Source organism: Phaenicophaeus curvirostris, chromosome 25, assembly GCF_032191515.1.
Source record: "Phaenicophaeus curvirostris isolate KB17595 chromosome 25, BPBGC_Pcur_1.0, whole genome shotgun sequence".
Lineage (NCBI taxonomy): Eukaryota > Metazoa > Chordata > Aves > Cuculiformes > Cuculidae > Phaenicophaeus > Phaenicophaeus curvirostris.
In genome coordinates this window covers 2,818,335-2,833,493 of record NC_091416.1, presented here as the reverse complement: position 1 = coordinate 2,833,493, position 15,159 = coordinate 2,818,335, and the positions used below count along the sequence as shown (strand labels likewise).

Here is a 15,159-nt window from a genome sequence, read left to right as displayed (position 1 = left end):
CCCACCGCTCTGAGTCACCGCGGGATATTCCAGCGGTGCCCAGCGCAACTCTATTCAGACTTTGAAGAGGAAGGTTTGTATTAACGAGCTCATCCCGTATGAGTTTTGAGAGGCCGGGGGCTGCCTGGCAGCCCACAAAAACCACTGGGAACCACCACAAATTTGCTCAGTTTTTGGGGAGTGGTTCTGTTGCTGTGAGCAGTCTGGCTGATTGCTTTTTTGAGGTTACGCACTGTGAGGCTTTAAAACAAGCTGCTAATTAGCACCGGCGTGCTGCCTCTATTAATATACCCCGTGCTTGGAAAAACCAACCCAAAGTCCTACCTGCCAGAAAAATAACAATCCAAACTCAAACCCTGTTAAAAGTGAATTACAGCAAAGGAAGAGGCAAAAGCAAGAGGCTGAGGGGAAGGAGAAAGAAATGACCCATCTGGACACTGTCCCTGTGCCCTGGGCACCATCCGTGTGCCCCGAGCACCATCTGGACATCATCCCCATGCCCTGGGCACCGTCTGGACACCATTCCTGCTCCCTGGGCACCATCTGGACACCATCCCCGTTGCCTGAACACTGTCTGGAACACTGTTCCCGTGCCCTGGGCACTGTCTAGACACCATCCCTGTTCCCTGGACACCATCCCTGTACCCTGGACACTGCCTGGACACCATACCTGAACCCTGGGTACCATCTGGACATCGTCCCTCTGCCCTCAGCACCATCTGGAATGCTGTTCCCGTGCCCTGGGCACTTTCAGGGCACCATCCCTGTCCCCTGGGCACCGTCTGGACACCATCCCTGCGCCCTGGGCACTGTCCCTATGCACTGGGCACCGTCTGGACACCACCCCTGTGCTGTGGGCACCATACCAGCACCTGGGGCACCATCTGGAACACTGTTGCCGCACCCCAGGCACTGTCTGGACACCATCTCTGTTCCCTGGACACCGTCTGGACACTGTACCTGCACCCTGGACACCATCCCTGTGCCCTGGGCACCATCTGGACACCATATCTGCACCCTGGGCACCGTCTGGACACCATCCCTGTTCCGTGGACACCATCCCTGTGCCCTGGGCACCGTTTGGACACCATCCCTGTTCCCTGGGCACCGTCTGGACACCATCCCTGTGCTCTGGGCACCATCCCTGTCCCCTGGGCACCATCTGCACACCATCCCTGTGCCCTGGGCACCGTCTGGACACCATCCCTGTGCCCTGGGCACCATCCTTGTCCCCTGGGAACTATCTGGACACCATCCCTGTGCCCTGGGCACTGTCTGGACACCATCCCTGTGCCCTGGGCACCATCCCTGCCCCCTGGGCACCGTCTGGACACCATCCCTGTCCCCTGGGCACCATCCGGACACCCTCCCTGTCTCCTGAACACCATCCCTGTCCCCTGGTCACTGTCTGGACACCAACCCTGTGCCCTGGGCACTGTCTGGACACCATCCCTGTGCCCTGGGCACCATCCCTGCCCCCTGGGCACCGTCTGGACACCATCCCTGTCCCCTGGGCACCATCCCTGCCCCCTGGGCACCGTCTGGACACCATCCCTGTGCCCTGGGCACCATCCTTGTCCCCTGGGAACTATCTGGACACCATCCCTGTGCCCTGGGCACTGTCTGGACACCATCCCTGTGCCCTGGGCACCATCCCTGCCCCCTGGGCACCGTCTGGACACCATCCCTGTCCCCTGGGCACCATCCGGACACCCTCCCTGTCTCCTGAACACCATCCCTGTCCCCTGGTCACTGTCTGGACACCATCCCTGTCCCCTGGACACCATCCCTGTCCCCTGGTCACTGTCTGGACACCAACCCTGTGCCCTGGGCACCTCCGGCCCCCGTACCTGCACCCCGGGCGCCATCCCTGCGCCCTGGGCACCATCCTGACCCCCTCCCCACGCCTGCCGGGCTCCGGCGTGGCCCCAGCCGCTGCGGGGGGTGTCACCGGGCGCTCTCCCTGTCCCCCTTCCACCCCGCGGCCCCCGTGGCGGCCTCGGCCCCCGCTGGTCTCGAACCCGCGGCCCCCGGCGCGGCGGCCCCGGCGGCATCGTGGGCGCCACGGGCGGCGCGGGGGCGGGCGTTGGGCTCGCTCCGCGACCCCCGGGGCCCTTTTCCCCTCTCTCCCTCTCTCCTCCGCCCCGAGCCCCCTCTCCTCCTCCCCCGACTCCCGCCTCCCCTCCTCTCCTCACCGCGCCGCCGCCGCCGCCGCCGCCGCCGCCTCCTCCCCGGTCCCGCAGCTCCGCCGTCATTAGGCCGCTCCGCGCATGCGCTGCCGCCGCGGTTCCGGCCCCGCCGCCTCCCGCACCCACCGCCCGGGGCATCCCCCGCACCCCCCCGCAACCCCACTGCACCCCCTGCCCCGAGCATCCCCCTCCTGCATCCCTTTCTGCATCCCCCCCAGAAGCCCCACTGCACCCCCTGCCCTGAGCATCCCCCTCCTGCATCCCTTCCTGCACCCCGAGCATCCCCCCCAGAAACCCCACTGCACCCCCCACCCCGAGCATCCCCCTCCTGCATCCCTTCCTGCACCCTGAGCATCCCCCCCAGAAGCCCCACTGCACCCCCTGCCCTGAGCATCCCCCCCAGAAGCCCCACTGCACCCCCCCGCCCCGAGCATCCCCCCCAGAAACCCCACGGCACCCCCCGCCCCGAGCATCCCCCTCCTGCATCCGTTCCTGCACCCCGAGCATCCCCCCCAGAAACCCCACTGCACCCCTCACCCCGAGCATCCCCCCCGCAGAAGCCCCACTGCACCCCCTGCCCTGAGCATCCCCCTCCTGCATCCCTTCCTGCACCCCGAGCATCCCCCCCAGAAACCCCACTGCACCCCCCACCCCGAGCATCCCCCTCCTGCATCCCTTCCTGCACCCTGAGCATCCCCCCCAGAAGCCCCACTGCACCCCCTGCCCTGAGCATCCCCCCCCAGAAGCCCCACTGCACCCCCCGCCCCGAGCATCCCCCCCAGAAGCCCCACTGCACCCCCTGCCCTGAGCATCCCCCCCAGAAACCCCACTGCACCCCCCGCCCCGAGCATCCCCCCCAGAAGCCCCACTGCACCCCCTGCCCTGAGCATCCCCCTCCTGCATCCCTTCCTGCACCCCGAGCATCCCCCCCAGAAGCCCCACTGCACCCCCCGCCCCGAGCATCCCCCCCCCCAGAAGCCCCATGGCACCCCCTGACCCGAGCATCCCCTCCCCAGAAGCCCCACTGCACCCCCCACCCTGAGCATCCCCCTCCTGCATCCCTTCCTGCACCCCGAGCATCGCCCCCACCTGCATCCCTTCACCCCCAGCATCCCCCCCGCATCCCTCCCCCGAGCATCTCCCCTGCACCCTCCGCCCCCTGAGTACCCCTCGCATCCCCTCCCCAGCATCCCTCCCTGCATCCCTTCACCCCGAGCATCCCCCCCTGCACCCTCCCTCCGAGTACCCCTCACCCTGAGCTTCCCCCCTACATCCCTTCATCCCAAGCATCCCCCCCTGCACCCTCCCTCCGAGTACCCCTCACCCTGAGCTTCCCCCCTACATCCCTTCATCCCAAGCATCCCTCCCCTGCATCTCTTCCTGCACCCCAAGCATCCTCCCCTCCCTCCGAGTACCCCTCACCCCAAGCATCCCTCCCTGCATCCCCCCCCAAGCATCTCCCCTGCATCCTTTCACCCTGAGCATCCCCCCCACATCCCTTCATCCCAAGCATCCCTCCCCTGCATCTCTTCCTGCACCCCAAGCATCTCCCCTGCATCCTCCCCTCCCTCTGAGTACCCCTCACCCCAAGCATCCCTCCCTGCATCCCTTCACCCTGAGCATCCCCCTCCCAACATCCCGCTGCCCCCCAGCACCGCCTGCCCTGAGCATCCCCTGCTCCCCAAAGCCTTTTTTCCCCATTCCCTAATTCCGCAGCAGCAGGGATCAGCCCTGGCCCCTCTGGCTCCGCTTCAGAGCACAACAATTAACAACTAAATCCAGAATTACGGTCGTGCCTCGCTTTACAGGTTTATGGTTCCAGCCCAGGCATCGTTAGCCGGTTTCCTCATTAAATGACTTAATGCAGGCACCTGACGGGAACCTGCCCTGCACTGAGCTAACATTAGCACAACACACACATCACGCAAACTAATAATAATAATTATTGAAATGCATTAATAACAATACTGTGATTAGGGTGCTTGCCAGCTGCGTCGTCACGCTGCAGCTTTCTTGTGAAGGGGGCAGCGGGGCTCTCAGATGACTCAAAGCCATCCCAGTAGAGGATGCCTGCAAAATCACTGCGACCCCTTTAACGCTGCAGTGTGTCGTACTACACCCCACAAGTCCTTTTCTCGTCAACCGTGACAAATCGTGGCTGATTTTAACAGCGCTTTTTCCTTCCCTGTGTTGCTTCATCACTCGCACCGGGGTTTCTGGGTCTGTTACTCTCCTGCGCTGCAGGAGGTTTGATCCAATTTAAGGACAGGTGGACGAGATGCTGAAGGACATGGGTTAGTGATCGATAGGAATGGTTGGACTCGATGATCCGATGGGTCTTTTCCAACCTGGTGGTTCTATGATTCTATAAGTTGCCCTCTGCCAGCGAGGGGCAGGCTGTTGTGTGTCTCTCTGACATGGTCCAGTGCTGCCAGGGCTGGGGGCATCACACCTAACGAAGGTGCCGGTCGTTAGCAAACAGCTCCTGCTGGCCAGTGGTCCAGTGAAGCCAAAGATGGGCACATCCAGAGGGGAAACCGTGAAGAGAAGGTTTATAACGACAGAGGGGGCCACTTATCAGCCCAGGCTTTTCAGAGTCTGGTTAAAACTAGGAGAAAATAGGCATTTTCCAGGTTTGCTGAGCCAAAGGGCATCAGGTGCCGTTCCCATCACATCCTCGTGCCCGCAGAGCTGAGATTTCATCTCTCTCCTAATAAAACAGCTTAAGGTCTGACGCGGAGACATCCCAAGCAAGGGATGCTCTGTGGGACCCGGGCGAGCCTGTGCGCCTGGGCAATCTGGCTCAGCCCGACACGCTGGCGGGGCCGAGCTCCCCAGGGGCTGGCGAGCAAAATATCCATCTGCATCATCAGGAACGTGTCGCTTACGATTGCCGATCCGCGTCTCTCTGACCTGCAAAGGCAGCGAAGATGCTGCGGCAGCAGCGATGCTCGTGTCAGCAGGAGAAAGGGAGAAAAAGGTGAGAGTTTACCACCTCCACCCCCCCCGTTTGCTAATTCCCCAGCCAAAAAGCCCATTCCCAGCTGGGGAGGCATCTCCCACGTGTGGATTTCCTTCCCCTGGGCAGTCACAGAGCATCCCTTTTTGTTTTGGAAGAGGTGCGGGAATTCCACCTCGGCTCCCACGGTCTCATGGGTGCTCTGGTACAAACATTGCTGCTCAAGAATTTGGGAGGTGAGAGGCTGTGGAGGAGGAGTTAGCAGGGTTGATAAAGTAAAACAGAGCAAGCTGGTGGTGTTATCCAGTTTTCCTGATACGCGAATTAAAAACAGGGCACACAGTGAAGGGTAAACACAACATAAGAAATGTTGGGAGACTGCGAGGTTGTTAATAATGACAGAGAGGGAGGAGGCCTTTCTGCCAGACTTCTTCAGGTGTTTTACATCCAAAGCTAACAGCCTTTTCAGCCCAAATTAACCTCTCCAATTTGCTTGAAATCTTTCTCATTTTCTCTGGAAAACGAAGGGGAAAATACCCCTCTGTAATGGCCAATGTGGTTTTATTAAAATCCAGGCTGGAAGAGCTGTGGTTTCCGATTGGAAATACTCCTTAAAAACTACTGCTGCAGCAGGGGTGAAAGGTGAGAAAGGCAGACACGAGATTTTTTATATAAAGGTACCTTATGTGCTCTCAACCCCAGCTGCAAAGCTGCCTTTGGGGTGGGCTCTGCCGTGATGCAGCACGTGGCTGGAGTTTGGCTCCTTCCTCCTGCCCAATGAGGCTCTGGCGTGGGCCTTAGAAAAAAGAAAAAGCAAAAGATAATCACGCAAGACTGACCCCTGGTTTGGTTTGCTCTCAGCAAGGTAATTCCTGCCTAACCTCGGGTCGTATCGTGCCTGCGAAGCGTGGCTGCTGTACCCGCTCGGGATGAGCGGCGTCTCCTTCATTAACAGCAATGGGCTCCAAATACCTTCCCGTAGTTATTGTTCCCTGGCTTTAATGGGTAATGAAACGGTGGCAGAATATTGTGAACACCTGAAGGATGTCTAATGGAAAAAAGGACTGAAAGGGAAATGCTCCCCTCCCTTCACCAGGGGATTTAAAAGCACCGGGCTCCTTTGCTGGCAGGGTGAGGATGGGATCTGTAGTGCCAAGGGTGGTTTTTTTGCCACTCTGAGGTCTGTGGGTGCCCTATCCCCTCTCCTGCTGGCAGAGCATCCCCCCAGCATCACCATCCTCCTCCTCCCCACAGGTCTGGCCCTCGAGCAGAAAAAATTTTTCACGGAAAGGGTCATTGGGCGCTGGAAGAGGCTGCCCAGGGAGGGAGTTGAGTCGCCTTCCCTGGGGGGGTTTAAGGGATGGGTGGACGAGGTGCTGAGGGACATGGGTTAGTGATTGATGGGGATGGTTGGACTCGATCCGGTGGGTCTTTTCCAACCTGCCCTGCCTGCTCCCCTGACCCCACCAAGGGTCCCGCAAACCACTGGCGCGGGGGGCTGCTGCGAGCCCGGCCGTGCCAGCACCGGCAGCCCTGCCTGCACGCAGTGTTTATTTCATGTCTCGCAGCGTTAAATCATAGCAGACATGCAATTCAGGAGAGCGCGAGGCTCCGTAATGGGCGGCCTCGGGCGCGTGATGGGGCTGGGGCCGACAGGCGGCCGCGCTGCCAGGGCTCCTCGGTAACGCTTTATTGCTTTTGACGCTCCAAACGCGCTCTGAAAGTCCTGGCAGCCCAGAGGAGGAGGGCTGCTTCCCTCTCCTGCCTGCTCCGCGCCGGCAGGCTCCACAGCTGAGCCTCGCTCCTTGGTTTCCAGCCCTGCTGAAGCACCCTGGCTGGGATGGAGCTCAGTGGCAAGCCTGGAAAAACCCTCGGCAAGTGCCACCACGTGGGGTGGGAGCTGCTTAGGCTGCCGTGGGAATAACTCCTGCACAGAGCTTGGTTACGTTCCTGGGAAGGGCAGGTTGGGACGATGGGCGATGCTGAGCATCACTGGGCTCCTCGTAGAGAGGGATGCAGAGAATCGCTTGTCCTGTTGCCCATGGGGTGATGCTGAGCATCACTCATCCCATCGCACTGCAGGGACCTCGTGCCGGTGCTCCCTGTGCTCTCCCTACCCGCTGGGGTCACTGGAGCTTGGGGCTAAGCACCAGCTTGAAAAGTTGACTGCTTGCAAAGCCAAGGTACCTGCTCAGTGTGGCTTCCCTAGGAAAACGCCCTTCATCTCCAGCGCCGGGATGCTGCAGGACGCGGGGCTGAGCCCCGGGAAGCTCCAGACTCCAAGCGCTTCGATTCCCGGAAAAGCAATTACTGCACAGCAGATTACAGGGCTAATAAAATCCCATTACGCCATTTCAGAAAGTAAATCTGATCCGGGCGCTGCCGATTGATATCAGCTGTCCCACAAAAAGTCCCGCAAGAGCCCCCTGCGCGCGCGTGTAATACAAGGCTATAATAGATCACGCTAATTAGATATCCGATAACAGGAGGGCCGATAGGAACTACATTAAAATCTCTTTAAGATGAAGATGTGAAACCCAAGGGAGAAAATTCAGAGTTAATGATGCTGCAGCAGAGGCTCCGCTCGAGCAGTGCTCGTCCCCTCGGCCGCATCCTGCTCACCGCTGAGCGCTAGAGGAAAGGGGGCAGAGCAGGGCATGGTCCCCAGCGCCGCGGCGCCGCTGCCCGTGATTTTCATTACCCAGATTCAATAAGGAGAAAGAGCTCCGAGCTGCCTGCGCTCCCCGGGAGGTGACTTGCCAGCCACTAACAGAGCTGAGAAATCAAATTAGCCCCGGCTCTGCTCTCGCTCTCTCCCTGACACCACTGCTGGCAGCCGAGGGGGAGTTCATCAGGGCCGCGCACTAATTCTTATCTCGTTTAAGTGACTCCGCGCTGCCATCTGATGCGATTTGCTCTGTGCCGCTGCCGCGGGCTCTGGTCCCTGCCCGTCGCTTTCCCAGCACTTCCAGCACCTCGGTGGGGGCATCCCCAACACACTCAACCGCGGCCATCCGTACGTGGATAGACGCGATTATAGGGAACGGGGTTGGGATGAGGCTCCCCCCAGGCAGAGGAACATGCCCTCGCCGCAGGGACACGATGGAAGGATGCTGTGACCACAGCTGGGTACCAGCACCTCGCAAAGTTTAACTCTCAGTCATAGAATCATAGAATCATAGAATCATAGAATAACCAGGTTGGAAGAGACCCACCGGATCATCGAGTCCAACCATTCCTATCAAACACTAATCCATGTCCCTCAGCACCTCGTCCACCCGTCCCTTAAACCCCTCCAGGAAGGGGACTCAACCACCAGTCATACAGAACCAACCTTCGCTTTTGGTCTTGTTTACCCAGAGGTGTTGGGTACTTGGGCAAACCAAAGCTGGTAAGAAGTGTTCTCATTTGCTGAAATTTGCATGCAAATCCTAATTGCTGCAATGAAAACAGACCCTGACTTTGGAATGTGATGGAGGCCCTTGGTCTTGCTGTCCCCAGGCAGGACAGTAGAAGCACGTTCTGCCCCAAACCCACATCTGTCCACATCGTTGTCTCTGATACCTTCACAGCCCTCGTTCTCTACTGATGGGAACCTACCCCACGTTGGTGTCACGTCTCTGTAACCTCCTGGGACAGACCAGTCCTATCAGAGGATTCCTCCTTGACTTTCCAACCACCCTGGTACCTGCAGCCTCCTCTCCTTGCCCCCTGCTCCAGCTGCACGCAGGCACGATGCTTGCACCCCCAAGCCACCCTTTTCCATAGCAGGGGACAAGAGAGCCCTGGGAGAGCTGATGGGGTGGGTTCCTCTCGCATCCGCCCAGCCTGAAACTTGATGCAGCAGGAGAGGCTGATCGCGAGATTAATTGGGCGTTCTTAAAAGCCCGACGGCGGGGGGAAAGCCAGCAAGGAGTGCTGCCTGCCTCCCTGCTAGGGTTCACTCCTCTGCGGATGCCGGCAGGCTGGGAGGTGGAGAGAAGGCTGAGAGCCAGCAGAACCACCATGCTCACCCCTTTTCTGGCCCTGCTGCCTCTTGCCTTGACGCTGCAGCCCCAAGGTAAGGAGTGGGACCTGCGGGCAGGGCTGGGGGGCTCGGGGAGAGCAAAGCTCCTCCAAAAGGCGTGGTGGGACACCTTCCTGAAACCCGAGCAGCGCTACATGGCATGCAAAGGCTGATTTTTAGAGAGACCTTAATGCTATCGAGCATTACGTACCTGGGAGAAGCCCAAGAGAGGGAAGGCTCCGGTGGGAGAGACGCCTCTGCCCTGCCTGGGTGATACAGGCAGAATGCGAAGGTAACGTGGTGTTTGAACCCAGCTTGGTGTTGTGGGCTTGTCAGCGTGGGAGTTTGAAGCATTCTGGAAGTGTGGAGAGCCCCAGCCCTGGGGGAAGAGAGGGAGAAACAGGGTGACCTCCTGCCTGCATCCCTCTGTCCACAAGCTCCTGCTGGAGCTCTCCATCCCATAAAGCGATTTCGCCGGTGCGACGTTTTATCCCTCGGAATGCAGAGCTGGGTTTGGGGGATGACAGCGCGCAGAAGCGACGCGGTGCCCGCAGGTTGGAATCCCAGCTCCGCGCAGCGCAAAGCCGACTGCCACAATGCCCACCAGCTACCATTAGTGTCTTTTTTTATTTAACCTTCCTGAGAAAGGACATGATAATAATCGTGCTGGTTTGCACCAGCGCAGCTGGAAGGTTTCAGCAGGTTTTTTTGCTGGGTTTTTGGATTGGTCAAAGGAGTCAGGGTGTCCTTCCTGACTCTCAAACCTCGTTAGCGTGGCAGAGGTGGTAGAAAAGGAGTGGGAGCAATGATGCTGTTGTCCCAGCGATGCCCAAGGCGAGGGGAAGGACAGTCTCACGTGCCAGGGCTGTGCCAATTTGCACCAGGCAAGTTGCTGGCACAGGTTTAGGGCCAGGCAGCCTGGCACCCGCAGCAGATGGGGGGAGTGGTTGGTGCAAACCCAACTCAACCCTCCCTCTGCGAAGCCAGAGCATCCTGCCCTGGAGCTGGGCAGCGTGGGTGTGAGGAGGAGAAGGTGCGAGGAGGAGCGCGAGCGTGAGCCAGATGCCACCAGCTGCAGCAGGAAAGGCCCCAGCTTTGATGATGGCAGCGCCTCTTTTCCTCTCCTTGCCCTAATTGCTGCCTCTCGCCCACCCTGGCCGCCTCGGTTGGTGCCCGCCTGCCTGGGCAAGGACCACGCACCCAGCCAGCTCCCTGGCATCACCGATCGCACACGGCCTCGGAGGGGCTGAGGATGCTGGTTATTCTTTTTGAACTTAAAGGACACATTAAAGTTCCCTTCCCAGCAGCTTTTCCCAAGTTCCCGCAGATCTATTCCAATTAGTCCCTTTCATTACGTTGCAATTAGGCTCGGGCTGGGCGTGCTGCAGAGCAAAGCCGCGAGCCCTGGCTCGGCCACGGCGCCGCCAGCTGCCTTGCAGCGAGGATGCAGGTGCCAAGAGCGATAAATAGCAAGATACCTAATAAATGAATTTAGCACCCTAGTTCATCTCTGACCTTCACCTCCATAGCAAAGACGACGTTCCCTGGAAGGTGTGAGTGGTAGGAAACTACCTGGGGGAAGTGAGTCCCTTGCCACCCCAAACCACTGTCCTTGCATCTGTCCAGGGAGGTTCTTCTCCCTCTGGACTCGGCACTGGTGAGACCGCTCCTCGAATCCTGTGTTCAGTTCTGGCCCCTCACCACAAGAAGGATGTTGAGGCTCTGGAGCGAGTCCAGAGAAGAGCAACGAAGCTGGGGAAGGGGCTGGAGAAGAAGAGGAGCGGCTGAGAGAGCTGGGGGTGTTCAGCCTGGAGAAGAGGAGGCTGAGGGGAGACCTCCTTGCTCTCTCCAACTCCCTGAAAGGAGGTTGTGGAGAGGAGGGAGCTGGGCTCTTCTCCCAAGGGACAGGGGACAGGACAAGAGGGAATGGCCTCAAGCTCTGCCAGGGGAGGTTCAGGCTGGACATTAGGAAAATATTTTTCCCAGAAAGGGTCACTGGGCACTGGCAGAGGCTGCCCAGAGAGGGGGTTGATTCCCCTTCCCTGGAGGGGTTTAAGGGACGGGTGGACAAGGTGCTGAGGGACATGGTTTAGTGATTGATGGGAATGGTTGGACTCGATGATCCGGTGGGTCTTTTCCAACCTGGTGATTCTATGGTTCTATGATTCCCATCAGGTCACTGCTGTTTAACTTTGATGGGAAACCCCAGCTGGTCATGGAAGGGTGGCAGCCAGCAGCATCCTCTGGTTCCAACCACACCCCTGGGCAACTGCAGCAGCTGCCTTGGTGCCAGCAGCTCTCCCTCCGTGTCCCTCTCCCTCCCTCTCCCACAGGTACCCAGCAGAGGGGACAGAAGCCAGATGCCACCGAGCCCGCGCTGCGCCGCCTGTCCCATTACCTGCTGGCCCACTACGAGAAGGGCATCCGCCCTGTTCGAGACTGGCGAACGACCACCAACGTGGCCATCGACCTCATGGTCTACGCCATCCTCGGCGTGGTGAGTCCTCTGCTCCTGTCTCACACAGGGTAGGGCACCTTCTGCAAGGGGAACCGAAGCTGGTGTGCAGCATCCTCCTGGCACGCTCAGCCCACGCTCCAAACTGCCAGTACCCCCCTCTGCCAACGCCGTGTCCTCTTCTTCCTGCAGGATGAGAAGAACCAGGTGCTGACCACCTACATCTGGTACAGGCAGGTGAGCAGATGAGACCATGCAACCTTGTCCCTCCCTCACTGGGAAACCAACCCCAGGGCCGAGCATGCTTGCAAATAGAGTTTTTCCGTGGGGGAGGCGTGTGTGAGTGCAGAAAGGTGGAACTCATCCCAGGGGATGATGAGACCTCGTCAGGGCATGAACCCCAAGCTTTCAAACTCCGTGCTTCGCACCGTTGTGTTGTGCAAAAGCTGGAGGATGACCCTTTCCTCCCTCCCATTGATGGCGTTACAGACTGGCTCCTCTGGCAGGGTCCTCACGTGCGGTTGGGTCCCAGCAGGGTGGAAGGGACCTTCCCCTCCAAGCTCCTCTCCCTACTCCTCCAGCACTGGACGGATGAGTTCCTCAGGTGGGACCCGTCGCGCTTCGACAACCTGACGCAGATCTCCCTCCCCATGGAGAACATCTGGGTGCCCGACATCCTCATCAACGAGTTGTGAGTGAGGTGAAACCCCGGGGGGACCCCGCGTCAGGCAGCCTGGGGCTGGGGGCCCCCTCGCCCACCGCCCCCTCTGCGCTTTGTATTCCTGGCACAGAGCTGGCAGCCTCCCCGCATCGGGTGAGCTGCAGATGGGGAACGGCTCGGCAGTTGGGCCATTTCCAACGCTGGCTCACTGCAACTGGCGGTAATTACCCGCGCGGTGCCGGGGGTGGGATCCAGATAGCTGGAGAAAGGCTTTGTGAAGGCTGCACAATACCAGGGCAGCTGCAGAGCTGCTGGCCCTTCCTGCAAAGCCAGCCAGCATCCTTCCCCGCTTCGCTGGGTTTTAAGGTGTTCCCACCGGCTCCAGAGAGTTCCGGGAAGAGGAAACAAGGACTCCTTGGGCTGGGAGAGGGCAGCAGCCCGGGCAGCACAGAGGTGATGCCAGGCAGGCGTATTTGCACGGGTATCACGAAAAAAAACCAGCTCAGGGGTCAAACCCCTGGCTTCTGGGCAGTTCCCCTCCAAAATGCCGCTTGGCAGGAGGAGCCCCTGCTCAGGGTGCTCCCCAGCCCTGCTCTCTGTACCTCATGCCCCGCAGCGTGGACGTTGGGAAGTCCCCCCACGTCCCCTATGTCTACGTTGACCACCACGGGGAGGTGCAGAACCTCAAACCCATCCAAGTGATGACCGCCTGCAGCCTGGACATCTACAACTTCCCCTTCGACGTCCAGAACTGCTCTCTCACCTTCACCAGCTGGTTGCACCACAGTGAGTGCCAGGACCCCCACAGCCTTGGGGCTCGGGAGGAGCGGGCAGGACCTTCGGCTGGGCTGGAGCTCCGTGCAGAAGGCGACTCGCCCCTCTAGATGGCCCCAGCGGATCGGGGATGGGTGTGGAGGTGCTGGCAGCTGCCAGCTCTTGGGGCTGAGCACCCCTAATCCTCACCTCTCCTCTGCCCCCCAGTCCGCGACCTCAACCTCTCGCTGTGGCGGCAGCCGGAGCTGATCAAGTTCGACCGGAGCATCTTCATGAACCAGGGCGAGTGGGAGCTGCTCTACATCCTCAGCCACTTCCAGGAGTTCAGCGTCAAGAGCAGCGACAGCTACGCTGAGATGAAGTTCTACGTAAGGGTGTTTGGCCACCGCTCTTCTCGGGGAAGGGGTGCTAGGTCTTCCCACCATCCCTGTTGCTTGATCACCCAGCTGCTCCACGTCACGTAGGCAGGAGGATCCCAGTGCTGAGACCTTCCTTTAGCTCACCCTCGTGCTTCCCACCTTTGCGGAGAGCTGCACCAGCTCAAGCTCTCGGTCCAACCCTTCGCTGAGCCTTTTGTGTCTCTGTCCTGCAGTTAGTCATCCGGCGGCGCCCCCTCTTCTACACCGTCAGCCTGCTGCTCCCCAGCATCTTCCTGATGGTTATGGACATCGTGGGCTTCTACCTACCTCCCAACAGTGGCGAGAGGGTCTCTTTCAAGATCACCCTCCTGCTGGGCTACTCGGTTTTCCTCATCATCGTATCCGACACGCTGCCGGCTACTGCTGTTGGCACCCCGCTGATAGGTACGGTGGCACAGCCCTGGGCAGCAGGAGCTGCTCTGTCCAAACACCATGAGTCCCCTAGAAAAGCAGGCAGGGAGGACTCCCTCAGCACCATGCTCTGAGCACGAGCCTTTGGAGGCCACTCACGGCGCTGACGCCTCCACAGGCACCTACTTCGTGGTGTGCATGGCACTGCTTGTCATCAGCCTGACGGAGACCATCCTGATCGTGCGCTTGGTGCACAAGCAAGACCTGCAGCCCCACGTCCCCGACTGGGTGAAGCGCCTGCTGCTGGAACGAGCCCCTGCCCTGCTCTGCATCCGGGACAGGAAGAAATTCAGCCAGAGCAGGACGCAGAGCTCGGACATCTCCAGGCAGGTGGAGAACAACGACAGCACAGGTAAGAGGAGGCTTAGGGGAGACCTCATTGCTCTCTACAACTACCTAAAAGGAGGTTGTGGAGAGGAGGGAGCTGGGCTCTTCTCCCAAGGGACAGGGGACAGGACGAGAGGGAATGGCCTCAAGCTCCACCAGGGGAGGTTCAGGCTGAACATTAGGAAAAAATATTTCACAGAAAGGGTCACTGGGCACTGGCAGAGGCTGCCCAGGGAGGGGGTTGATTCACCTTCCCTGGAGGGGTTTAAGGGACGGGTGGACGAGGTGCTGAGGGACATGGGTTAGTGATTGATGGGAATGGTTGGACTTGATGATCCGGTGGGTCTTTTCCAACCTGGTGATTCTATGATTCTAAGGGACACACAGAGAGACCCCAGAGGCACTGAAGGGGACGAGGCCCCGGGTAGCCTTCTACGTCATCATAGAATCATAGACTCACTAGGTTGGAAAGGACCCACTGGATCATTGAGTCCAACCATTCCTATAATCCATGTAGCCCTGCTTGAAATCCCAACACCCTGTCTTAAGGGAATTTTCTCTCTCACCTCTCTCGATCCCTGCAGCCAAGCTGAACCACTACGGCTGCGATGACCCCCGGGAGGGCGAGTCAACGGGCTTTGCCGTGCACACGACGGGCTCGCCGCTGACACACGGCGTCCTGCGTGAGGTCACGGCCATCCGCCAGTTCTTGGAGAGACGCGACGAGTTCCGTGGCGTGGCCCATGAGTGGCTGCAAGTGGGCTACGTGTTGGACGTCCTCCTCTTCCGCGCGTACCTCTTGGCCGTCCTGGCCTACAGCCTCACGCTGGGCACCCTCTGGTCGGTGTGGCGGGACGCCTGAGCCGTGCCCGGCTTCGGGAGCCCGAGGGATGTGGGGTTGGGGGGGCTGGGGGGGGTTGGGGAGATGCTCGAGGATCCAGAGCTGTGGCCTCGCCCC

The 15,159-nt window shown here is 59.7% G+C and overlaps 2 protein-coding genes and 1 long non-coding RNA gene across 3 annotated transcripts in view; 2 read left to right on the top strand and 1 right to left on the bottom strand.

Annotated features, from left to right (window-relative positions):
• The window catches only part of CENATAC (centrosomal AT-AC splicing factor), a 365,184-nt gene that overhangs the window by 159,122 nt on the left and 190,903 nt on the right, over nucleotides 1-15,159 (top strand). The window lies entirely within an intron of this gene.
• Nucleotides 5,839-11,668, bottom strand: LOC138730966 (uncharacterized). The gene is made up of 3 exons (XR_011339126.1): nucleotides 11,553-11,668; nucleotides 9,366-9,533; nucleotides 5,839-5,944 (listed from the first exon to the last, which is right to left on the bottom strand). It is a non-coding gene; the product is annotated as an uncharacterized lncRNA (long non-coding RNA).
• LOC138730961 (5-hydroxytryptamine receptor 3A-like) lies at nucleotides 11,531-15,063 on the top strand. Its single transcript, XM_069876649.1, has 8 exons — nucleotides 11,531-11,651; nucleotides 11,802-11,846; nucleotides 12,191-12,300; nucleotides 12,887-13,056; nucleotides 13,252-13,412; nucleotides 13,637-13,847; nucleotides 13,993-14,226; nucleotides 14,786-15,063. The coding sequence occupies exons 1-8, from the start codon at nucleotides 11,628-11,630 to the stop codon at nucleotides 15,061-15,063; spliced, it is 1,233 nt and encodes a 410-aa protein (XP_069732750.1). The 5' UTR covers nucleotides 11,531-11,627.

Coding starts and splice junctions, on each gene's coding strand:
- LOC138730961 (XM_069876649.1), top strand. CDS start 11,628: ATGGTCTACGCCATCCTCGGCGTG. Junction 12,301..12,886: donor GACATCCTCATCAACGAGTT/GTGAGTGAGGTG, acceptor CATGCCCCGCAG/CGTGGACGTTGGGAAGTCCC. Junction 14,227..14,785: donor GGAGAACAACGACAGCACAG/GTAAGAGGAGGC, acceptor CGATCCCTGCAG/CCAAGCTGAACCACTACGGC.